The following is a 25,122-nucleotide window of genomic DNA, read 5'->3' on the forward strand; positions in this document are numbered from 1 at the left end:
TAATGCCGGTCACTGTTCAGTCATGTGAGTAAGTATGTAATTTCTTAGCTCCTTATAAATTTAGTGTAGGACGTAATGTGGTTCAGTTGCAGTTAAAGATCATAACGTTCCGAGGTGAGTTGTAAGTGTTTTATTAACCAAAGAGCTTTCAGTCATTCGAATCTTATTGCTTCGCTGGTGAAACGAATCGAAATCTGCAGATTGACACGAAATCATTATCTACATGCAGTTTCGAAGCTTAAGATGACATGTGCTTGGGAATTAGGGCAATCGTTACGTAATGTACAGAAGAAATGTTGGAATATATTCCCGGAATATATTTCAGTTCTAGGTCGTAAAACTGGAATAATTATTGCTCAAGCAATTTATTATGCATGTATCACTCACTGATTTCCCCCCGGGTCTTCTCCATCTATCTTGGAGAATATAGCTGCAGGGATGGCATCGTGGAACCCTAGGTGAGGGGAAAATTCAAACTATTATAGAAAAACTCAACAAGAACAGTCGAACACGTGGAATGAATAATTATTGACATCCAAAGTAGAGCTGTAGATTACAAGGAGCCCCTGCACAAACCCCTGGCCACCCGCCAGCCAGCCCTGTGAGAGACTGCTCTTCAACAATATTGTCTTGCATGTATCTTAGCCAACATTACATTTAGCTACATATATGTTAGGCCATCCCCCTTTTTTTTCGTTCAGCATCAAAGGCATTTTCTGATTTTGGGTCAGTTGGTCAAGACAGAAAAGAATGCCAAAAATCCCTGAGGAGAGTTGAAACTGGCAATGTGCAGTTCAGATAATATCCATACTCCCCCTACAAAAGGGACTGGAATTTCCAGGTGGATGGGGGGTTCTGTAAGACCAAAAAATTTAAAGACATGTATGATGCTTAATTGGAATTTCCAGAGGGGTGGTGGGAAAAAATCTCTTCTGTCTAGGAAGTATGGATATTTTCTGGAACTACATGTACACAATATAAGAAACAACAAGATGTGGTTATGGAATGAACTGTAGATGCATGTGAACTGCAGCAGAAAACTGACAGAACATGACATTTTCTGTGTAGTTAAGGTGGCTCACAAGAGTTTCCAGCATTTTTTTGGCCCTTCTTTGATGAATCAATGTTACCACTCCTTTTCAGCTGATGCGATAATAATAGTTGCAAACAAATAAAATGCCTGAATGGTAAAACAAGTTATAGTCATTTTCATGATGCAAAAGGCCACCATAGCAACAACACATCCATTAAAAATGTACCCTTTAATTTTAACTTTGAGTGCTTATAATTCTAACGAGTTTGGTGAGTCATTTTTTATCATAATCTTGAATTGTAGTTAGCATGTTCTACACAACTTCTTTAATATTTTTACCACATTAATTTTGGAGAATGTAAGGTGGCTCTGAAACTGCTCTTACACTTTTATAAAACTTTACGTTAAGCTAAATTTTGACCTGATGATTAGAATTCAATAAAAAAAAAAACTTGGGGCTTGTGTTTTTGAATTTATAAGCACTGAAAACTGAAATTAAAGGTGCTGTTAGCAAATCAATAATATTAACCCCTCATTTTGTTTCTCATTCTTTTCCCACTTTTTCTTTTTTTATTTTATTCACTTTTTCCTAACTTTCTATTCTTCTATTTATAAAAAAAAACATTTGTAACTCTTGATAGACTGGCCTGTCTAGACTAGCACTAGCTACATGTATTCATGGGCCAGTCCAACTGTAAAGTGTAACTGATTAAGAAATAAAATAATTGATTGATTGATTGAGTCATACTATTACCATGGTAACTTACTTGTGTCAAGAAAAAAAACATCATAACTTGTTTACCAATATGAGAGGACTTCTTGATGCCATTAAAATTGAAGCATTAACTTAAAAAGAATGGTTAAAAATACTGATCTACATTGTTTTATCAATCTGGAAGTGCTGAAAAAAGCACCTGGGGTGACTAATAAATGCAGTATGTAATGAAAATGTCATTGCTTATAAAGGAAATTGTAATACATCTAAAATCTAGACTTTCACCCTGATTGTTTTCTGCACATGGGAAACATGACAAACATATAATCAACTTGACAGGTTTATTTGTTTTATTTCTGAAGAAATGTCCTAATCTTGTAGTTATTGATATTTTTTCTTGCACAGGTAATTGCTGAGAGTAAATAGGCTTGCTCAATTTGCTTCTGAGTCTAGATATTGAGCTCAGCTTTCAAGAGCAAAATGGGAAAAGGAAGCCAATTTTGGCTGCTATTATGGAAAAATCTTGTCCTGCTAAAGAGAGCTCCAGTGCGAACATTCTTCCAAATTGCAATGCCACTCTTCTTCATAGTCGTCCTGGTTCTATTACGAGCGTTTGTCGTCAAAGATGAACGCAGACCAAATGTTACTTACTTTGCTTTTGATGTAAATGAACTGCCACCAGATTTGAATGGTGAAACACAGTGGAAAATGGCTTTTGCACCCAACACAAGTGATGTGCGACAGGTTATGGACATGGTTGCAAAACAACTGTCACTCGTTAAAGTCACTGGATTTCAGAATGAGGATGAAATGGTCAGAGTTCTGGTTAGCGAAGAACAAAATAGAAACAAACCATCTAATGATGCCTTGTTTCTTGGTGGAATTGCCTTCAATAAGAGTCTTAACAGTGGTGATATCATCTACAAAATTCGACTTAGTTCAAAATTGAAGAAAAAATATAACCAAAAGAAAGAGGGATTTGGCACAGACCCATATGCAAACTGGAATACTCAGTTTACGTTTCCAGTTTTTCAGGTTCCAGGACCTAGAGATGAAAACTCTACATATGGTGGGCCTCCTCATTATTTTGAGGAAGGATTTCTGTCTCTTCAACATGCTGTGGATTTTGCTATCATCAAGTACAAAGGGAACATGGCAGATGTGGACACAATAGTGTCTGTGAAGAGATTTCCGTACCCAGATTATATTCATGATCCTTTTATAGTGGCCATACAAACAACACTTCCTTTACTTTTGATGTTGTCTCTTATATTCACTGCCTTGAATATTGTGCGAGATATTGTCTATGAGAAAGAGAAGAAGCTGAAGGTGAGAAATTTGTATTGCAAACCAAGGCTGGAGCCAGTTGAAAATTCTTTATGGGGCATTATAAGAAACACTTTGTTCTAACTTATTCATTGTATTTTAATATGCAGTGGCTGTTAGCATGGTGCCCTACGGTGTCTTGTATTTCTTATTTATATGGTAGTCAGAATTTTTACTCAACTTATATCGCAATTACTAACTCTTTGCAATCCAAAATATTATTCGTGTGTTTTTATGAATTTTTTAAAAAGCTGTTGTTAGGTAGTTAGCACAGTTTGTTGGAGCCAGATTTACTTTCTTGATATAAACTAATTTAAATAATATTATTTTTTGTTAACAGGAATCAATGAAGATGATGGGTCTGAATGGTTGGCTTCACTGGCTGGCATGGTTCACAAAATACTTTATATTCCTCGTTATCACAATGGCATTAGCTGCAATTTTTTTCACAGTAAAATACAATGAGAATGGTCGTGTGTTAAACCAAAGCTCACCATCTCTCCTATTTGTTTTCTTTACACTGTATGCAATATCATCCATCATGTTCTGCTTCTGCGTCAGTGTGTTCTTCTCCAAGGCAAACATTGCTGCAGCTGCTGGGGGAATAATCTGGTTTGTTAATTACATTCCATACTTCTTTGTTGCACAGAGCTATGACACAATGAGCTTAGGAACCAAGGCAGCATCTTGCCTCCTTTCTAATGTTGCAATGTCATTGGGTGCTGAGTTGATAGGGAAATTTGAAGGAGCTGGTACAGGAGTTCAGTGGTCAAATCTCAATCACGGAACATCCATTGACGATGATTTTACTTTTGGTCTTGTCTTAGTGATGTTTGTGGTAGATTCATTTATTTATGGCTTGATTGCTTGGTATGTGGAGGCTGTCTTTCCTGGTGATTATGGAGTTCCACAACCCTGGTATTTCCCTGTCTTATCCACTTACTGGTGTGGAAAGAGCAAAGAGGTTAGAACCCTAGAGGTTAGAACTTTTACATGTATCTACTGAATATTTTTATCATCAGACAAGTTTTTTTATTTATGAAGTACTGTATTTAATATATAGATTTTTTTTTTTTTACAGTATTCTTCACAATCCTAACCAATATACCAATCCTAAGTTGAGGATCCAAAGTGATCCTGTTGGTTCCTATTAATTTAAGGATTTCAACCAAGGCATGTTCTTTACAACTTCATGGTACAGAAACCAGAATACTTGAAGGAATCAGTGAGACTTTTGGACCCATCTAACCTTATCTTTTGCTTATTGTTTTCCCTGTAGGTAGAGATAAGTGATTTTCATAGTTTAGCAAATGGCATCAAATCTGGAATGTCTATACCTGAATTCCTAGAAAAGGAGCCAGTGGGTTTGGAACCAGGGATTGAAATAAGAAACCTCAAGAAAGTGTTCAACACTGAAAAAGGTGTGCAATTAAGATTTTTGTACAAGGCATATTTTATGTGAAAGGTTAAACTAGGCTTGCCTTGTTGGTTTGTAGAGCCAAATCAAATACTGTCACATCACACACACAAAAAAAAGTTGTTAAAAAATAAACCTGCATAAATGTTTTGCTGTATCCAGAAATTTTACAGGGCTCACTTTGACTCCCTAAAGCTATGATTTTCAAATTGTTAAATTGCTAGACTGCATATTTGTGTGATAGTGAGGCCTTTTTGAGAAAAAGAATAGTGCAGTACATTGTATTTTCTTAGTTGTACAGTCATAGTGTCCATTTGAGTAGGTTACAGAAGGTTAGTTTTACAGAAAGTATGGGAGAAAAAGTTGGGCACCTGATGAGGTTGTCCATTTAAAACATTGCCATTCTTGTTTCTTACAGGAATTAACATAGCTGTTAATGGAGTGTCCCTGAATATGTATGAAGGTCAGATTACTGCATTGCTGGGACACAATGGAGCTGGGAAAACAACACTGATGTCCATGCTAACAGGACTCTTTCCTGCTACATCTGGCTCAGCACTTGTCAATGGATGCTCTATAAGTGACAATATTGCTGGAGTGCGCAGCAGTCTAGGCAGGATATTTTATTATTTTATGCAAGTTTCAATAATTATAATTAAATTGTGACTTTATCTCTGTGTATTTTCTCCCGGTATTTCAAACATTGATGTGTCCTTTATGATCAAGGTTAATTTCAGAGCTTCTCAAAATCATTTGAACAATTATTACTGTTTCCCTTTAACATTGCTTACTCCTCTTTCTTTCAGGTCTTTGCCCACAGCATGACGTGTTGTTTGACCGTCTGACTGTTGAGGAACATCTGTGGTTCTTTGCCAAGTTAAAGAACTGCCCATCTTGGCGGGTGAAAGATGAGATTGACAGAATGATCGAGTGTATTGGACTGACTGACAAGCGACACACGCAGGCCCGTGCACTGTCTGGTGGAATGAAAAGAAAGCTCTCTGTTGGAATAGCACTCATCGGTGACTCCAAGGTTTGAAGTCATCTTGTAGCTTCATGCCTTCCAGTACTGGCTTGCACTCCCCTAGAAGTGATGGAAATTGAAATTCCTTCATTTTGTGTTTAAGCAGCTATGTCACAGATGGTGCTGTTTTCATTCATCATCATTTGTTTCCTGTCTGAATCCTTCCCAATGGGAACAATCCTTGTTCCACTTGGTTTCTTCTCCATCTGTTATGTTGTTTTCCACCTTTCTAAACTTTTGCAGTTAACCTTACAGTTTTAGTTTGATTTGAAGGTAAACTCCATATCTCAAAACGAGACTTAATATCTCATGGCATCCCTTTTATAACCAATTCAAAAGGAATCGTTTAACAGTCAATACCAAGGCGTTAATGGTGTTACACGCTTCCAGGCAAACTTCCAAGCTGGCCATATTCGAAAGTTAGTCAGTGTAAAATGCAGGCTGCGGACTGCAGACCGGAGGTAAAACTGTCAGCAGAATAAAAACTTGGACGTCATTCAGGTTAATCGGAGTTAACGTCCGCTCTTGGCTAGACTGAATAGCGTTTCGGATTTAATAGCTTGAATATCACTCAGGTTAGTCTGTTTACAGTTAGCTCTTCATAATGGATATGGTAACACGAAAAAATGTCTGAAGAATGCAGTGTGCATTTTGCTCCTAGTCTGCACTCTGTACTGATTTACCCTCAGTCTCCTGCAATCTGCAGGCCGTAGTCCGCAGTCTTCGTTTTACACTAGGGAGCTTAAGCAATGACGACGGCAACGCCAAGGACGACGGCTGGAAAAAAATGGACTTAAATTTTACCTTTGAATTTCGCAATTATCTAGAACTGTTCTGCAAGCCGAGCGGTCTAAGACCCTACTCAAACTAAAGATGTAACGCCAGCGAATAATTCTAGAAGAAAATACGAAAAATTAGCCGTCGTGGCTCCCGTTCTTCAAAATACCCAAAACTTGGTCATTTCACGTTGTTGTTTTGCAGAGGATGGCAAAGAAATGTACAAAGATTTATAACGCACGTGCACAGCTATTGTTTTGCTCATTAAACCTTTCGTTTAACGGCGTTTTCGTTGCCGTTGCCGTCGTGGTTTGCTTAAGCTCCCTACTGACCCATTCAAAACCTTATCAAACCGTTGGCTGTTAACAGGTTGTAATGTTGGATGAGCCAACATCTGGCATGGACCCGTCAGCTCGCAGGTTCACCTGGGATTTGTTGCAGCAACAGAAGGAAGGAAGGACCATCTTGCTCACCACTCACTTTATGGACGAAGCAGACATTCTTGGTGACAGGATCGCCATCATGGCCGAGGGGAACATCAAATGCTGTGGCTCTTCCCTTTTCCTCAAGAACAAATATGGTGTGGGCTACCACATGGTCATCGTAAAGGAGCCTAATTGTGATGTTTCCAGGGTTACTGCTTTGGTCACTAGTTACGTGCCTACAGCAAAAGTGGAGAGTAACATTGGTGAGTTTAAGGGTGCCAGACTGGATTAATGAACTGTTTCAACTGTTTCAAAGGTGTGGAATATACCACATATAATGTCCAAGTCCAAAAATTGAACTTAAACACTTCTGCAAAGGATTTAAAGTCAAAGAAAATGGCAAAGGAAGTACTTTTTAATAACTTTCATATGAATGTTCACACAACAGGGACTCGTCATCTTGCTTAAGAGAAGAATCACCTGGTACAGCATATAAACGGTACCACACGAAAGTACTGTTGAATGTTCAATAAGTTAATTAGACTTCATCCAAATACCACAAGTCCTTGAGTCATTAAAAAGGGGAAAAGGTCAGTTTCAACATTTTGGGTAATTCATTTGTTCACCAGGTGCTGAACTGTCATATATTTTGCCAAGTGAAGCAACAGGCAAGTTTGAGGAACTCTTTATCGAGTTGGAAACGCGCCGAAAGGATCTTGGAATCGCCAGTTATGGCGCTTCAGTTACCACGATGGAAGAAGTATTCCTCAAGGTTGGGGAAGAAATGGACAGCACTCTTAGCGATAAGCTTCAACAGACCGGTTAGTTAGAATCTTGCGATATTTCTTTTTACCTGTTAACTTGAACACTCTCACCAATCAGGGTCAAGTTCTAACACACGTGACGTTTCCCGCGCTCGACAGCTGTTGCCCGATTTCGTTTCGATGTCTGATTGGTTTTTTCGACTTCCCCTCTGATCGGTTGATTGTGCAGTCTTTCTTATGATTGGCTACTAGCACGGCTAACACTTCTCAGTAATTTGGCGATTGGCTTCGTTATTTATCACCCTTTTGACGGCAGAAAGGCCGCAGTCCGTTCATCCAGCTGTTATAATTCGTATTTTGCTTGACGCAAATGTTATTTTGCTTTTCAGAAACTCCATCCGTTAACGGATTGCAAATGAATGGAGCTGTTCCAGTGGCAAGTGAAAGATCTTCAGTTCTAGCACGCATGGGCGCCTTCGGATCATCTAACGGTAGCTATGGCACGTTTGGCGACTACAACAGTTACGCGCACTCTTCGGGCTTCCGCCTGTTTCGTCAGCGATGGTACGCGATGTTTGTAAAACGATTGCTGCACACCAAGAGACACAAGCTGGCGATTGTATCCCAACTTGTTCTTCCTCTCGTGTTCACGCTGATTGCACTCATCAATGCAGAGACTTTACCTCAGCCCACGGACTCTCCACCGCTCACTCTGTCCACTCATAACTTCCTGAAGAACTATGTACCCTGGTCGGCAGACGGGTAAGTGATTTAGCTTCTGAGGAAGATTGCAAAAAGTGGCTTTCTCGTGATTCTACTCGGCCCGTTTGATTGACTGCTGAAATTTGTTACGAGTTCGCTTTGGCCTAGCCGCCTTTCTTGGCTTTGTAATTGGCTAAGAAAAAAACGTGCTATGTGTTCTAACGTCAAGGAGCGTAGAGTTAGCTTTGAAGCTCAAGTAGTTTCTCCCTAAATGAAAGGTGGTCAGAAGGAGAATCAGTGCATTTGTTATCAAATGAAAAATGCATGTTTTTGGAGACATTTCAGCTATTTCAACTACACACAGTTACAGATGCCTGAGGTACGCTGGTGAAGAATTTCTAAATTTCATTGCAAAGAACTGATAGCTTCTAGTAAATATTTCAAAATCTCGTTAAAATTTTTTAGTCATGTAGAAAGAGATTATCAAGGTAAGAGAGTGAACCCCCCATATAGGTCCTCTACCTAACGTAATCCCTCCTAAGTTATTTTTAGACATTGTTCCCAGTTCTTCCGCGGATATTACTCGCTCGTTGCGCGGATGTTTCCGTCGAGGATCTGTTTATGTTTCGTTTCGTTTCGTTTGAAAGAAAAGGAAAACCTCCAACGCTGTGAAGATGTCTTCTTTGCTATTTTGATTACAAGCAAAGGAGCTTCGGCTCTCGGTATGTTTTAATACATTTCGAAACTTAAATAGGAGTTTAAAATAAGAGACGGATGTCCCCTGCACAAAAAATAATAACTGAATGAACGGCAGAGAAATCTTTAAACAAACGAGTGCAAAGCAAGTGTGCTCAATTATACTCCCTAAAACCCAATAAACGGCAAAATAATAAACAGCCAAACGAGCACAAAACAAACGAAAGCCCGGCCAAAAAAAAAGGCGGCTGAGAGTGCAGAAAACTTCTCTGGTATGAAACGAAACCAAAACATATAAAATGACGTTCCCGCCATTTCGTCTCAGGTAGTTTCGAGAAAGTCGCTTCGGCTGTCCACGCATCGCGCGAGTAACATCCTGGAAGAACTGGGTACCATGTCTAAAAATAACTTAAGAGGGATTACCTTGGGTAAAAGGCCTGTATGAGGGATTCACTCTCTTACCTTGATAATCTCTTGTCATGTAGGTGTTATTTGGCCTCATATGTTGACAATAATGATAATAAAGTGATTTTTTTCCAAGAATGTTGTTTATTTCCGATCGTGATTGTTTAATACACGAGAATTTTCGCCATTGAATCTTTTCTTATTAATTTTGTCTTTATTCAACAGTTTCAGTGACGCACGTTACCTAGCGAATAATTACACAACTCAGTGGTCTGATGACAAGACACATCCTGTCCACGTGACTGGTGACATGGACCATTACTTGACGAGTCAAGCTCTGGAAATGGGGCTCGGTGACTTCAACAGGAAAGATTTGATTGCTGCCACTTTTATGAAGCATAATGACAAAGGTAATCGGGCCGAATCAGGTTGTTTGTGTCTGTCTGTCTGTGTCCCTCTATTTATCTGTCTATAGTCAATCTGTCTACCTGTCTTTTTGATGCGCGCCTTCATCGATAAGTTGAAATTCTGGGAATTTAAGACAGTGCTTTAAAAAGAAATGTTTCAATTCCAGCAAGTACATATGTCAAAGTGCTCAACTATGAACTGTCGTTTCTGGCTTGTGCGTAGTCTTACAAAGCAATAAAGCAGGTCTCAGTAGAATTTGCAATCTAAAGTAATACCTTTTTGGAGTCCCATAGCTCCCATAGCTTAAAGCTTTGGCTCCCTGTATCTGAGGTCATGTTTACCAAACTTTATGACTAATATTGAACCCATGAACTACAGATCATAGCGGCCATGCGAAACCCAACCCCAACCTGCTTTCTTTTTGCATGTTTTTAACTTGATTGACTCTTCAAAGAGGAAATAATTCCATGTTGCAATCTATTAACATTGTTTCTGCGATTGTTGATCCTGTTTGTTTTTCTTTTCCCAGTTAATGCGACCGCGTGGTTCAATAACCAAGCCTACCATTCTATCGCCGTGTCTCTTGCGGCTGCAGATAACGCCATCTTGCGTTCTACTCTTGGAACCAACTTCTCATTAACGACCATCAACCACCCACTGCCAAGAACAGCACAAGAATCCATCAGTGATTTACAACGGTGAGTCAGTCAGAAAACGCTTAGTCCAGTGGTGTTCAGTCTTCGACGAGCGCGAAGCGTATGGAAGAACCTGAGCACAAGTCCATTTACGTCACGCGTGATAGGCTGATACTTGTAGAGTGTGATTTTTTTTGAAACGACTGCAAAACAGTCGCCAATTTTTCTCTCGAGATGTTTAAGATGGGGCTGCGATACGGGCTGTTCTGCCAGCACTCTGTTAAAGATGAATCGTTGTAATATATCCGTCATCTCTGCTAGCGTTGTTCAGTTCCGGTAATGTTTAAATCTAAACCTTTCTGTGTTTCACATGTAAGAACACATTCGTGACACTTTGACACTCATGAGATTAATGTCAACGTCTACTTTACTTCTTAACTTTCGCGGTCACTTGAAGACATTGTGATGCTGTAATGCGAAATTCTCCGAACTAATATCAAGAGCAATGTAAGGCAGTCACTATGAAGAATTAGTACTGAAATCTTGTGATTGAAAGGTTTTAATATTTTCTCATTGTTTCCCTTTAGCAATGGCCTCGGATTCAACATCGCGTTCAACGTGTTATTTGGCATGGCTTTCTTGGCTTCAAGCTTTGTTGTGTTTCTTGTCCAGGAACGAACGAACAAAGCCAAACACGTGCAGTTTGTCAGCGGTGTGGATCCAATAAGCTACTGGAATTCCGCCTACACGTGGGACTTGATCAACTTCCTTATCCCCGCCCTCTCGATTTTAATCCTTGTGGCCGCTTTTGACGTCCCAGCTTACACAGGTCTGTAATCAAGTTGTTACTTCTACTTTTATCTTAGAGCAATGTTCTACTAAACCGAAACTAAGGTCATCACGTCTAACCAATCACAACAAACACAATAACGCGATGAACCAATTAGAGCTCGAGGAAAAATTGTGCCGCCGGTGTCAAGCGCGGGAAAATTGTAAATCTTCCCAAGCGCGGGAAAATTCGGGTAAGCCAAATGACCATTGGTTTTGGTTTTCTCCTGATTGGTTAATAAGACAGCAGTCTGTTCTGATTGGTTACAGTAAGAATTAAGCGAGTTTGAATGCAAAACGGAAACGAGCAGGCGTAAATCAAATGGTAACATCCTGCTGCGAGCACACCTCGACGGATCGTGTTAAGTTAAAATGAAATATAATTTTCTTTTCTCTCTTCACAGGTCCTCGTCTAGGTTACTTGTTTCTCTTGTTGATGTTTTACGGCTGGGCCACTATTCCTCTTATGTATCTCTTCTCGTTCGTGTTTCGTACCGCTTCCACGGCCTTTGTAGTGCTTACTATTTTCAACATCATCACAGGGCTGGCTACACTTCTGACCGTCTTTATTCTAAGTATTCCAGGTAACTGCTGCGGCTTCAGCATGTGTTCTTTGCAGAATTGAAATTTTCTCACTTCCAAGTTCTTTTCCTCCCTCCCTTAGAGGGATTTTTTTATGTCTGCTTTTCGATTAGTAACGACCTTTGTTTTATTTTGCGTTGTTGCATTTGGAGACTTAACAACATTTTTTGGTTATTTACATTTAGTTACTACAACAAGTAAAGAGTTTTGGTTTGGTATTATTATCAAGATTACGACAACAATAATGCGAGTTGGCCCAGGACTTATTCTTAATTATTTGGGAACAAGCGGGAGTGCGTCGACCTGTGGAATCAGTTTCGTTTTAGGGCACAAAAATTTACTATCGTGCTTTCGAAAAGATTGGACACAAAACCCCTCAGATAATATGAGCTCCCAAATACAGCCGACCCTTGGGATGATATGAGGCCCCAAATACAACTAACTCCTGCGATAATTGAGTCCCCAAATACAAGCGACCTCTGGGATAAAATGAGCTCCCAAATACAGCCGTCCCCTGGGATAATATGAGGCCCCAAATACAACCAACTACTGGGATAATATGAGCCCCCAAATACAAGCGACTTCTGGGAAAATATGAGCTACAAAATACAACCAACTCCTGGGATAATATGAACCCCCAACCGAGAATAAATTGAAGTCCTGTAATATTGCTATAGCCAGTCAAGCACAAAGTAGTATATTCTGACGTATTTTGTTTAGCAGTTGTTTCTTTTCTTTTGTTAGATCTAGACCTCTTAGACGTTGCCGACGCTCTGAAGTGGGCCTTCCTTGTTCTACCCAACTACAACCTCGGCCAGGGTATGGGTGACATGTTCAACAACTACAATGCTATAGAACTTTTCAACTCTGCTGTTGATATGTGTGTTACGACGTACCACATCCCCAGAACACACTGCGAAGAAGAAATTCGAAAAATAGGCGGCGACAGGCTACAGTTTCAGGATAATTACCTGGCCTGGGACAATCCCGGCATCGGACGTTACCTGATATTTTTGGCCTGGGAAGGAATCTTTTTCTTCGCGCTAGTGCTGTTGATCGAGTATCGCGTGTTTGACGCGTGCACGAGAGTTTTGGCGCGTTTGCGTTCATACTCTACCGGAGTGTTTGCAATGGAGGGGTCGACCTTGGCTGACGATGAGGATGTTTTAGCGGAGAAAGAAAGAATCTTGACGTCTGAAGACAACGATGATGTGCTTGTTATCAAGGAGCTGAGTAAAGTCTTTGCTGGAAATGGCCGTAAGTTGTAGTTTTAACTGACAATTTCTGAGGACTGGCACAGTACAAATCGTATCTCGCCATAGGTTTTATCTGAGTTTATCCATTTCTGCAACGTTTCGAGCGCCATTTTTACCGTCGTTGTTCAGTATGTGATGGTAGTAGAGACGTTCCTTAAACTTGGATATTTCAACCACCAACAAGATGACAAATGTAGTTATTTGGAAAATAGCCCAAAGAAAATACGCGCGCTAGCTGATTGGTTCAAAATCGTGTTTCTATAACTCGATAAAAATGCAGAACTAGCTACGTCGAAAAAGCTGTGGAAACACTCGCCTTTCGGGTCGTGTTCCCACAGCATTTTTCGTTCTCCCCAACTTCTACTTGTGTTTCTATAACTCAACAGAAACACGGTATATATTTTCGGTTTCTTAAATGTATATCGTGGCTGTGATTAGGGGGGTTCCTAAGGGGGTAAGGGGAATACTGTTGAGTGCTAGCTAAAAATAGTAGCTGTTGAGTGTTTGCTAGAAATAGTAGCTACCGAAATATCGAAATAATTGCTGGCAAGAAAACTCTGTGGCAGCAAGCTGAAATATTATGGAGAAACCTGTATCGTGTTTTTGACTCCCAGGTCGTGGGCCATTGGTTGCAGTGGATCGTTTGAGCCTGGGTATCCCCATGAGTGAGTGTTTTGGTCTTCTTGGGATTAACGGCGCCGGAAAGACTACCACGTTTAGAATGTTGACTGGGGACGAGACCATGTCAGGGGGGACAGCTTTGGTGGAAGGGTTTGACATCAGAACCAACACGAACAGGGTTAGTTGCATTGATTCGTTCTCAGGATCGTTCTTCTTCCCGCACCGTGGGACAAAAAGAGACCTGGAACGAGGTCGTTGAGTGTCGATGATTGGAAGACTAAGTACCATTTTCTGCTTCCTATTGTGGACTTAGCCAGGAGTCCATTACTTTAAACGGCTCATTTACACTACAAAAACATTTTTGGCGTAGTTCGGATAATAATATTATGTGTCACCCTTCCCCCCCCCCCCCCACCCCCCACCCCACCTCCTTAAAAACAAGAAGGTTCGGCACGGATAAATTCTATCGCGAAAAAGGCTTTTTGTCATCCGTGCCTGGCCAAAATTTCACTCGTGCTCGAACTACCTATAAACTTCCGAAAACTTCCGAAAGTAACGACTCCCTGAAAGTAGCGACCCTCCCGCCCCCCCCCCCCCCCCCCGAGAGTAACAAGCCCCAAAGGCTGCTAATTCCGAAAGTAACGAGGGTCGTTACTTTCGTAAGTTTTCGTAAATTCACCCACGGTAGTGGGTGAACACTGGTGAAATAGAGGCTCGGAATGGTTGCCTCTCTCTCTCAGGCCTAGTTTTCCTCTTGCTTGCGCGTACCATGGGATTAAGATGGCGGAGTGCGAAGTCCGAGAAGAAGGCAGAATTTATGGCGGCTGTTTTATCCATGTGCATTCTCCCTGGCCCTAAATTGGCTCGTGAAGGTGAACTTACCATCAACCTTCTGTATTTCATTGTTTCCAGGTTCGTCAGCGTATTGGTTATTGTCCACAGTTCGATGCTTTGATCGACCAGATGACCGGAAGAGAGCTGCTTTACATGTACGCGCGGCTACGAGGCGTACCGGAAGGGCTAATACCGGACGTTGTTGAGGATCTGATTAATGCCTTGCTGCTCCAAGATCACGCTAATAAGTTAACCAGTTCATACAGGTACGTCATCATTATGATCGTATCAGAGTTAGTGAAAATCTAGTACGAATGCCGTGCTCTACTGCGCTACTATCTATTCTGTTGTAGATAGTGAGTAGCCTAGCAGCGTACTTCGTCTTGTTAACAAACTGAGGGCTACCTCTTTGCGTTTTCGAAGTGTCTGTGAAGAGGATTTAGATAGAGTTTTAAACTACTACTAGATTTCTACTAAACAGTTGAGTTATTCGTTCTCGATTTCTATGCGCAATAGCTGACACGGGCTGCGCCATCGTCAACTATCACGCGATAGAAATCTCGAGTTCATAATCTAATTGTTAAATAGATCACATGCCCTATTGATAGACGAGGCGTTTTCTCACCCTACACTCCCCTCCCTAGTGGTGGCAACAAACGAAAGCTGAGCACTGCCATATCACTGGTAGGGGATCCCCCAGTGGTGTTTCTGGATGAGCCCACTACTGGTATGGACCCAGTAGCAAGAAGATTACTATGGGATGCGCTATCACGTGTTCGAGCTGATGGAAGGTGTATCGTTATAACGTCCCATAGGTGAGTGTCTCTTGTTGTAACATTTGAGCTTTCAGTGAGGGTTAAAATCTCCCTTTTATTCTTTTATTTTTCCATGTGTTTTACTGCATGTGTTGTCCCTTCCTTCCTAATTTCTTTTAGAATTGCGAAAATGAAAGAGGAAATTGCAACTCCACTAAAAACTTCGCTTCCTTGGGATGGAAAAATCGGTCTTGAAACAAATATTTTTTACCTAAAAGGCTGCGTATTGTAGCCTGTGTACATCCGCCGCCTCCCCTGAAAAAAGTCGAATTTTTAAAGGGGAAATTTACCCAGGCTAGCCTTATAAGAACGAGGAAAATGACGCTTCGTAATCGGGTCGACTGTCCGCATAGGTTAAACGGTCTGTACTCATGTTATAGGCTACGAATTCTTGACTGAAATCTGAGAATGAGAGGAAATTACTAAGGGGAGGGTGCCAGAAACTGTCCTGCCAGAGAGAAAGCTAATGCTTTTCCTGTTAGACCGATTTAGAGAAATTTCAACCTTTCATTTTTGCTCTACCAAAGTTGTAAATCTTGAACCTGCAAGCCATGAAAAATTCCCTATGTGATGACGTCTCTTAAGTTTTTTTCCGCCGTCCGTCCACGATCAGGAGTTTGTTTCTCCCTACAGTATCAATATATTTCAAGCAGACAGGTGAGGAAAATAGGCATTTTAAACCATGAGAAACGGAATTATCATTATTTGGACTAAACAAATGCATAGAATTGGTAATGAGAATCAATATTTCGAAGTCGTAACACTCTCAACCAGGAATGGGGCCTTGATTAAACACCAGATTATCTAACTTAGTGTTAAACAAGATTTGAAAATAGGTGATGAGAATTAATATTTCGATCTTGTAACTGTGAACGTTCTTCTTTTGGTTTGCAGTATGGAAGAGTGCGAGGCTCTTTGCACCCGACTCGCTATCATGGTAAACGGACGACTGAAATGCTTAGGAAGTCCGCAACATCTTAAAACCAAATTTGGTGAAGGCTACACTTTGCTCGCGAGAGTGTCCAGTGATACACCCGATATCACACCTCTGAAAGAATTTATCGAAGGTTCATTCCCTGGTAGCGTGTTAAAAGATGAACATCAGGGCATGGTCCACTATCACATCTGCGACACCAGGGTAACGTGGGCTCAGCTGTTTGGAACAATCGAGCGAGTTAAGTTGAATTTCAACATTGAGGATTATTCTGTTAGTCAGACCACGTTGGAGCAAGTGTTTCTGAACTTCGCACGAGGACAGAGAGCAGAAGACGAATGATTGTGTACAACATGAACAGTAGTTAGATAGCAAAATAAATTGTTAAGATTTGAATTGTTCCGATTTAAAAGATTCAGTTACACTATCAGATTTTAATTTTTTTTTTTTATATTTGTAACAAGTTGAGAAATTTCTTTTAAGTTAAGCGCTGCCGGGCAGCGATGGAAATAGTTCTATAAATAAAGTATTATTATTATTTTTGCACACATTAAAAGACGGTTTGCGATCGTGGGTAAAATGGACACGAGTTTCAGTTTTATCCTATCCCTACATGAGATGTAGATGAATTTTTGCACTTCTTTTAATACAGTAATTACATAGAGTCCAAAAATATTTTGCCAGTGTCAGCCATAAATACAGCATCAAACACACTGAGGACCTTGTATTTTTCATGTACAGAAAGGACTAAGGAGAAATTTGAAAACGTAGCTTTATTTCTATGGTTAGGCCCCAGTCCACACTTGGCGTAGGGTGGAGGGGGCCTAAGAGAGTCCTGCGCCAAAGTTCTCTCTCTCAAAACGGACACCACTGTAAAACACACACGTCCGTTTACATAAGATAGAAGTAATACCAGTCACGCAAGCCGAGGAATCAGTTGGAATAAGTTCGTAGATTAAATTTCTGTATAGATTTGTTGGTCTCTCCACTAGATGATATTCCATTTATTAACATAAAAGTTCAGTATGCTGTTGACTTACTGAAAACACTGTAAATGTTTATTGGTTAAAGTAGTTTTTTTAACATATATCGATATTATCACAGTTATGTATTTGGAAATACAATGTTCTTATTTGCTGTCGTGTTTCTTGTTGTTCTTGCTGTTTTTTGTCTTTTTTTTAATTACAAAAATAGTGTGCTCTGGTTCGGTACATTTAATACGTATTTCTCACACATGATTTGAAGTGTCGCCAGTTATGCCATAAGAATAAGACTTTTGGTTGTTATTATAAAAGCTTTACTGAAACATATAGAATAAATCGAGCACTTGTTCACGTTTGCTTCAGAGACAGCTGCTGGCTACGTAAATAGGCAAGGCAAAAGAAGGGCTAATAGCTGTTCAAAGTACCCAGTTTCTCCAGTTGTGCACTTTTCTCAATTCCTGTTGCAGCCAACATTGTTAATTTATGCACCAGGTATTGGGTCATTTTTCCACCAGCACTTGACAAACCACTCACAGTGAGTCACTCAAAAGGTACATGTGGAATTTCGTAAAATTTTGCCGTTTTCCGGCGAGTCGTGTTGTTGCAAGAGCCATTTTTCGTGATGTGGTTTTATACCGGAATTTTCCAGAAACAGAAACAATTACCCGGTGATATTTTCATTGAGTAATTAATTTCAAAAGCAATATGTTTTCTAGCGTGCGTAGCTTTCTAAAGAGGTAAAGCATCATAAAACACACATCCACTTAAGCCGTCGCCATATTGGAATTCCACTAAGGATCAGTACCTTTTAACAAACAACAACAAAAGGCTAGGTAATCGCTAATTTGCCTAAAAATTATAGCTAATATGCAGAAAAAGGTTACTTTATTCGATTTCAGCATTTGTACGTGGCATAAAATAAAATTCAAGGCAATAAAGCTTGAGGTAAATGACTTAAGTAAAAACCTACCTCTTGACGTTGAAAACGCGGGTTGAGAACCTCAAACGTGACGTCTGGCTCTGGTCACATAACCCCTAGCCGTTCGTCGTTTGCGGTAAACGTGGATCTTAAGGGAGCTCGATCAGTCACGGTTCGTGCATATTGAAAAGTTTAGCCTCAATTTTTCAAAGTCGCCGTTTGTAATCTGTGTCAATCTTCTCCATCCTTAGCCATCCTTGTTCCTTTATGGTTTATCATTATGTCTTTGGTGTTTTTGTATCTTATTAAACTGTTATTTTCAGGTTTTCTTCCATTTAAAGATAATTCTGTATGTGGCCAAAATAACTCAAAATACCGTGACTGAGCTCCTTTAAAGTCTCTAACACGTCATCGGGCACTACAGTGTTATTGTAAGACGGTGTAAAAATCTCTCTGATTGCAGCAAGGACGAGGCTGAGAAAGCAATTCAACACTTGTATACGCTATCCTCACATAGCATCTTGGAAATCGTTTCTCGCTGAGAAACAAAAACGTTTTTCGCTTGCAGTTTAAGTGCAGAGAAAAAAAATGTTTTGCAAGATTTTGGCCTTACCCCGTGTTAAGCCACTCGTGACCGAAAACGCGCGAGCTCTGGGGACGAGTTCCAGTGGGTGGGTTGAACGACGGGAAATCATATACATTTTTTTTTTTTTAAAAAAAAATATAACTTCCGATGTCGTTTTCTTTGTTGACGAAACTGAAGTAAAGGAATAACGCCTCTCTGTAGCTGTTCCGTGGCTTATTCAGGTAAGTTTTGGACTTGGACATTAAAATTACCGTTTCGCCTCTCCAATCCTTCTGTTCCAACAAATCCTCTGCATCAGCGTATAAAAATGCAGACAGTGCAGAGTTAAAGGTAAGTTAAATTTTTCCCACCAAGAGCGCCGTGACGTGGCCGCCATGATAGGTGAAACTGGGTGCATGCTCGACACTCTAGCTTGTTTAGACCAAGACACTACTTGTATAAATTTAGACACATCAAACTTGGGCGTCTCATAAAGCTTTTTCTGCCTGTAAAAACCTGGCTGTTTTGCCCAGAGACTTCATTAGCCGTGAGGGACTTAGGGCGTAAACAACATAATTAACAAGTTCGGGTTGATTCGCTTTCGAGTGCTCGCATCCTGTCGAGCTAGCTTTAGCAGGCGACCAGTGTAAAATGCAGACTGCATACAAATCCCAAAGGGTTTCTAAACATTTCAAAAACTAACTTTAACTCTATAAACTAACTTTAACCCTAACACTAAACTTCGTTCAAGCTAGAAAGTCTAGAAACACCGAGTCATGCATCACCAGCCAACACTCTGTCTGTTTGCATATTACACAGAGTCAAACTCTCCTGATCTGATCGAGAGTTAGTCGCGATTAGATGTCTTGCATCCTGCTCTCCCAATTTATATCAAATTCATTCGATTTTCGATAAAAATTTGAAAAATAGCTAATCAGTTTAGTATTTCTTGCCGTATGTGAAACGGCATTACACTTTCGTTTTGAATAATATTAATCACTCCATTAAGCATCGCGTATTATGCAGACTCACCAGTGTAACAGTCGTCCTCAACTAAGTAGCTCCAAAACGGCGGAGAATCTGGCTCTGAAAGAGTTTCAGATTGGAAGTAATTCAAGAAATGTTAGGAAAGCACATGCAAACTGATTTTTAAATGTCTCTATACGTAATTGACCGGATTGTATTAATATTAGTATTAGGATAGCTTTTTAGCAGTGTCCCCTAATTAGTATGGTGTATTATTTCCAGGCTATAAGGTTTTTGACACTTTAATAAAGTTCTCACTTCACAAGTTCTCACTCACCGGATTCGAGAAAGCGTTGGAAATAGAGCGTAGTTGGTTTGCCAATTTTATAAAAATAATGACCATTTTTCAACGATATTTCCAACCGTTTCCTTCCAACAAACGCTTAACACTAGTCTGAAAGAAAATAGCTTGCAAACGCACACGGAATTCGGCCTATTGATATGCAGACAGAATTCGGCGAAGCGAAACAATAGGCTTAACTTTGTCCGCGTTCGCAGAAAGTAGGAGAAGAATATTTCCTTGATATTAGTTTCCCGGAAAGCCTCTTATCGAGGGATGCCAGCATCACAGTTGACGCCCTACTTTCTTAAATTAATTCATACATCAAGGCTCAGTCATTGGTTGGTTTGTATTGTGTTTCGTGGTTTCGTTCAATGTTACGTAAAAAGTAGAACAACGGCTCTAATTACTAACACATTCCTTAGGACTCCCACTAAGAATGAATGGCAAGAACAACATACCCGCTAAATTCATTTAAAGAGGAGATTTCGCTCATCGTGCGTACTTGCTAAGCAAGTAATGAATGAAGCAAGAAAGGAGGGTGGGAGGGATGGAAGAAGGAGGAAGAAGGAAGGAGGATGGAGGATGGAGGTAGGAGGGAGGAGGGAGGAAGAAGGGAGGAAGGAGGAAGGAAGGAGGAAGGAGGAAGGAGGAAGGAGGAAGGAGGATGGAAGGAAAGAAGGAAAACAGCTCTGCAAGTGTGTTATAGTGCAGCGGAGCCCCATACTCATACACGAAAGAAAAGGAAATTCTTAGGGTTATCATGGCTAGCGGTATTGCTCGCGGGCGTGAACGCACAACGGCAACGACGACGACGAAGTTGCGAGAGATGACGGCCATAGTTTAACAGAGACATGTAGCCTTGCTTTAGAGCGTCCTTCTTTGATATTGGACATCCATGTTATGTTATGGTTATGTTGCTAACTGACAGCTATCAAAACAAGGTATCCGCTGACCAGTATCACGTGACCATGTCGCGGGCAGAAAACCTCCCCGCAAAGTTACAAAACTCAAATCAAAATTCTCGCTTATCCTGGGTTAGCTAGATCGGGCTTTCAACAGCGCGGCCCGGGGGCTCCACGTTTAGGATTGGCTAAATCTGTATATTATATCTTGATGCAGTTCTTACCCAGCCATACTCTGCAATTAGCAACCGCAACGTGAAATGCCAAATTTCGCGTATTTTGTATAACGTGGACCACGACAGCTATTTTTTCGTACTTGTATTCGGATTTAACCCTTGCATGTTAAGCTATATTAAGCTGGAGCTAGGTACAATAATATCTGCGGAATTCTAAGGTAAATATATTGTTTTATTATATGGCGGTGTCTCACAAGGACTGGGAACTACCGAATTCACGAATTTGATTGGCTGAAACCGATATTGACCGCGGTCTAGATTTTCCCATCTAGACCGGCATCTAGACCGGTTTCATTTTGCGTTAAAAAAGTAGCAAAACAAAATACAAAAATGTTTACCATTTTCTTTTATTTAATCCTCAATCATTTATTGAAGTGCCAAAAAGCCTGAGGACAAAAAAAAAAAAGTAAAGAGGACGAGCAAATTTCGGCAGGTTTAAGTTAAGCTCATCGCCGTTCGCAAGCGAAATCTCAGCAAACCAGTTACGGATTAAAGTTTTCTTCTTTGCCATATAATAAACATCTTATTAACCGAGCTAAGCCGATCTGTATGGGAGAATCTTGACCTCGGTCGTGTGTACAGACCTCACTGCGTTCGGTCTGTACTCACGACCTCGGTCAAGATTCTCCCATACAGACCTCCAGCTCGGTTAATAAGAGCTAAGTCTTGGATACGTCGACCTACTAGGCCAATGCACGGCCAGCTCTGATAAGCTACGTCTAGTTAGAATATAACGCTTATGTCATTATTCAAACGGATTAAATAACAGATTATAGTGTCGTAAAACAGGTAACGCTAACAGATTTACTAGCTAATAAGGAAGAACTTAAGTAATAACTTTATTTAAGTGTCAGTGTTTTCACAGGACTCTAAGACATGTCTGTCTACAACCTAACGTACAACAGTCACGGCCAGAAGTATCAAGTGCCAAGGGTTCGCGTGCCTTCGCTGAACAAGCTTCGAAGAGCTGATCACATCGCTTTCCATCGGCATGGTGGTGCCTACTGGCATCATGCCATAGTCGAAGACATTAATCATGAAGAGGGCGAAATCCATGCCATTGAGTATAGCAATACTCCTAGAGGATTTAGCACCGACAACTGCATCCCACCGAAGGAGTTTGAGTTTGCAAAGGTGGTCAGGCAGAGGTACAAATTCCGAGATGAAGATGTGTACCTTTTGAAGCACGATAATTGTTTGGATCCAGATAAGGTTATTTCGAGAGCTCAGGGAGAGCTAGGTAAAGGAAAATATGACCCTTTAACCAATAACTGTGAGCATTTTGCCATGTGGTGCAAAACAGGAACTTCATCCTCAGACCAAGTTAACAAGGCTAAAGAGGTGTTAAAAAAAATCAATAATGGGAACAATAGGAGCAGTTCTAGCAAATCAAGCTGTGACAGAAGGAGGCCAAGAGGTCGTGAAAACAACTGTTCACACGGCATCAAGGGAAGTCTTTACCCAAACAGTCTTAAATGCGGGACAAGAAGTCGTGAAGACAACTGTTCGCGCAGCATCAAAAGAAGTATTAACCAAGACTGTATCCAAAGCGGGACAGGAGGTTGTGAAGACGGGGATTCGCGTGGCATCAAAGGAAGCTGTGGTCCAAACTGTATCCAAAGCGGGACAGGAGGTTGTGAAGACGGGGATTCGCGTGGCGTCAAAGGAAGCCGTGGCCCAAACTGTATCAAAAGCGGGACAGGAGGTTGTGAAGACGGGGATTCGTGTGGCCTCAAAGGAAGCCGTGGCCCAAACTGTATCCAAGGCGGGACAGGAGGTTGTGAAGACGGGGATTCGTGTGGCGTCAAAGGAAGCCGTGGCACAAACTGTATCCAAGGCGGGACAGGAGGTTGTGAAGACGGGGATTCGCATGGCATCAAAGGAAGCCGTGGCCCAAAGTGTATCCAGTGCAGGACAGGAGGTTGTGAAGACGGGGATTCACCAGGCCACAAAGGAAGTCTTGACTCAGACTGGTTAAAACTCTGGCCAAATGATCATAAAAAGTGTGGCTCGTAAGACAACACAAGAGGTCTTAATCCGAACTGGATCAGAAGTAGGACAAGAGGTCGTGAAAACTGGAGTTCGCGAGGTATCTGAGGAAGTTGTGACTCAAACTGTATCACAACCTGCAGCTAGATTAGGAAGTTCTATGGCTGCAGGAGCACTGTGTGCAGTAGCTTTTGAGGGTATACAAATCAGTCGTGACATCTTCTCTGCACACGCGGACATGAAAAAAGGAAAAATTGGCATAGACGAGTTTAAAACAGCCGCTGAGAAGAGAGTAATCACAGGCGCCGGTAATGTAGGAGGCTCAACCGTTTGGAACGGCCATCGGACAAGTCCTTATTCCTATTCCGATCGTGGGAGGTTTAGTAGGAGCTTGTGTTGGTGGATTCGCAGGAAAATTTATTGGAAACATAATGGCAAATTCTTTGTTTTGAAACGGGCCGACCGCGAACTTTAATACAAGCAAGAAACGCTGTCGCAATTTCCGTTCAAAGCCAATTAACTAGACGCGTACTAAAACCAGGAACACCGAATGAGCCCGAAATACTCTAAAAAGTATAACTATATACAAACTTGACTAGAGTTTAAACTGACAACAAATGAGTAAGTGTTAACTCTTTACTATAGATCACGGATTGCTTAGCTCACCCGTGAAATAATCGTCATTTGAGGGAGTTACTTCAGTTAATTCTAGCGAGTTAGCTCTAGAGAGTTAATTTTCAAATATACAGCGAGTTTTCGTCATGAATTACACGTTTTTCAGCAGATAGTGGCTTGGAAAAACTTTTAAAAAGGTGTTCCTGCTCGTAACAAGTAGTTTTTAACGAGTCTCTGTTGCTCATCTCTACGGATTTAGGGTTTTTTCTTCCTTTAACGGGGAAAAATAGTGGCGTTCTGTGCATGCACAAGCAAGTCATCCTGCATCGACTTTCTTTTCTCCTGCCTGGGTTCAACCCCTATAAATAGGTTCGCAGCCTTATTCAGAAACAAATTTCCAGGAGTTTTCCAGGGCTCAGATTGATTTTTCCAGGACTACAAAATTCACATTACCCTTATCACTCCCAAGATCTCAATGTTAATTCTCCTTACCGTCTGCCAGTAAATTTCATTTTATTACTCGAGTTAACTAGGAACCTTTTTCCAGGACTCTTCTAGTCCTGGAAAATGCCACAATAAAATTCCAGGACTTTCCAGGTTTTCCAGGACCAGTACAAATATATGGAGCGGGGAAGGGAGAGTTCATGGATTAGACTTGCAGTACTTGTAATACGATGCTGCCACGAACATTCTGTGAATGCGTTTGTCGCCCCGGTATGAAATCGTTTTTTTTCGTTTGGCTTCTAATTCAAGTTGGTAAGCAGAAGTATTAGAATTCTAAAGTATACTAATACAAAATTTGCAATCTGATTGGCTGAGCTATCGTTGAAGAGTTAAAAATATTACTGGATAAGTACACTTCCAAAAGAAGTTCAGTTTGCGCGCTATTACGTGATCCCCGAGGTGATATTGCGTCGGTTTTCGGCCTCATTTATAGATAAGTAGCCTGTAAGCTGTGTTCAATTTGAAATCCGCGAAACTGAAAATCATTCTTAAGTTTAGGCTTAAAAATACACTTAATTGTTGGTATTGTGCTGTTATCCTTTTGTGTGTGTACGAGCACTCGATAGCTGTAATTAGTTCTAGTTTAGATATTGCACTACCTAGAGTTTGAAAAACGAAACATGTTTAGGCCTGAAAGGTGGAGTTCGGTTGAAGGACGAAAAAGCCACTGACAGTTTAGACTACATTTCGTTCAGTTCTACGGCAAAAATTAATAAGTGAAAATAACAAACGGTCCGGTTCAGGGTCCTTTAGCCTCCTCTACAGGCGGATAATTCACGGATGGCGGAATACGAGCGCTCCGTGCTCCTGTGTCACGCTCCGTGCTCAATCCCTCTCAGCCTTCTGTTCTACAAGATATCGCCCATAGGCTTCTCTCCTTGGATGCAGCGCGGTGCATGCAAA

At 40.8% G+C, this 25,122-nt stretch overlaps 1 protein-coding gene and 1 pseudogene across 5 annotated transcripts; both read left to right on the forward strand.

The window, feature by feature from the left end:
- The first annotated feature begins 4 nt into the window (after positions 1–4).
- Positions 5–17,335, forward strand: LOC110065137 (phospholipid-transporting ATPase ABCA3-like). 4 transcript variants are annotated; one of them, XM_089290063.1, is made up of 18 exons: positions 5–24; positions 2,154–3,077; positions 3,415–4,053; positions 4,354–4,495; positions 4,910–5,104; positions 5,298–5,524; positions 6,662–6,980; positions 7,347–7,538; positions 7,871–8,243; positions 9,510–9,694; positions 10,222–10,390; positions 10,915–11,156; positions 11,560–11,739; positions 12,482–12,994; positions 13,608–13,792; positions 14,527–14,714; positions 15,093–15,263; positions 16,158–17,335. In XM_089290063.1, the coding sequence occupies exons 2-18, from the start codon at positions 2,229–2,231 to the stop codon at positions 16,537–16,539; spliced, it is 5,151 nt and encodes a 1,716-aa protein (XP_089146189.1). In that variant the 5' UTR covers positions 5–24; positions 2,154–2,228; the 3' UTR covers positions 16,540–17,335. The 4 variants fall into 4 exon arrangements, with proteins under 4 accessions (XP_089146189.1, XP_020627897.2, XP_020627896.2 ...); XM_020772238.2 differs by having other exon boundaries at positions 10–28; XM_020772237.2 differs by lacking the exon at positions 5–24 and adding an exon at positions 31–114.
- Positions 17,336–18,805: 1,470 nt separating this feature from the next.
- On the forward strand, positions 18,806–24,744 carry LOC110065146 (uncharacterized; annotated as a pseudogene). Its single transcript, XR_016207353.1, has 2 exons — positions 18,806–18,906; positions 21,977–24,744. The product of XR_016207353.1 is annotated as an uncharacterized LOC110065146 (transcript).
- The last annotated feature ends 378 nt before the right edge of the window (positions 24,745–25,122 follow it).

This window comes from Orbicella faveolata, unplaced genomic scaffold (genome assembly GCF_042242905.1).
Source record: "Orbicella faveolata isolate gen_17 unplaced genomic scaffold, um_ofav_v1 contig_2, whole genome shotgun sequence".
Taxonomy (NCBI): Eukaryota; Metazoa; Cnidaria; class Anthozoa; order Scleractinia; family Merulinidae; genus Orbicella; species Orbicella faveolata.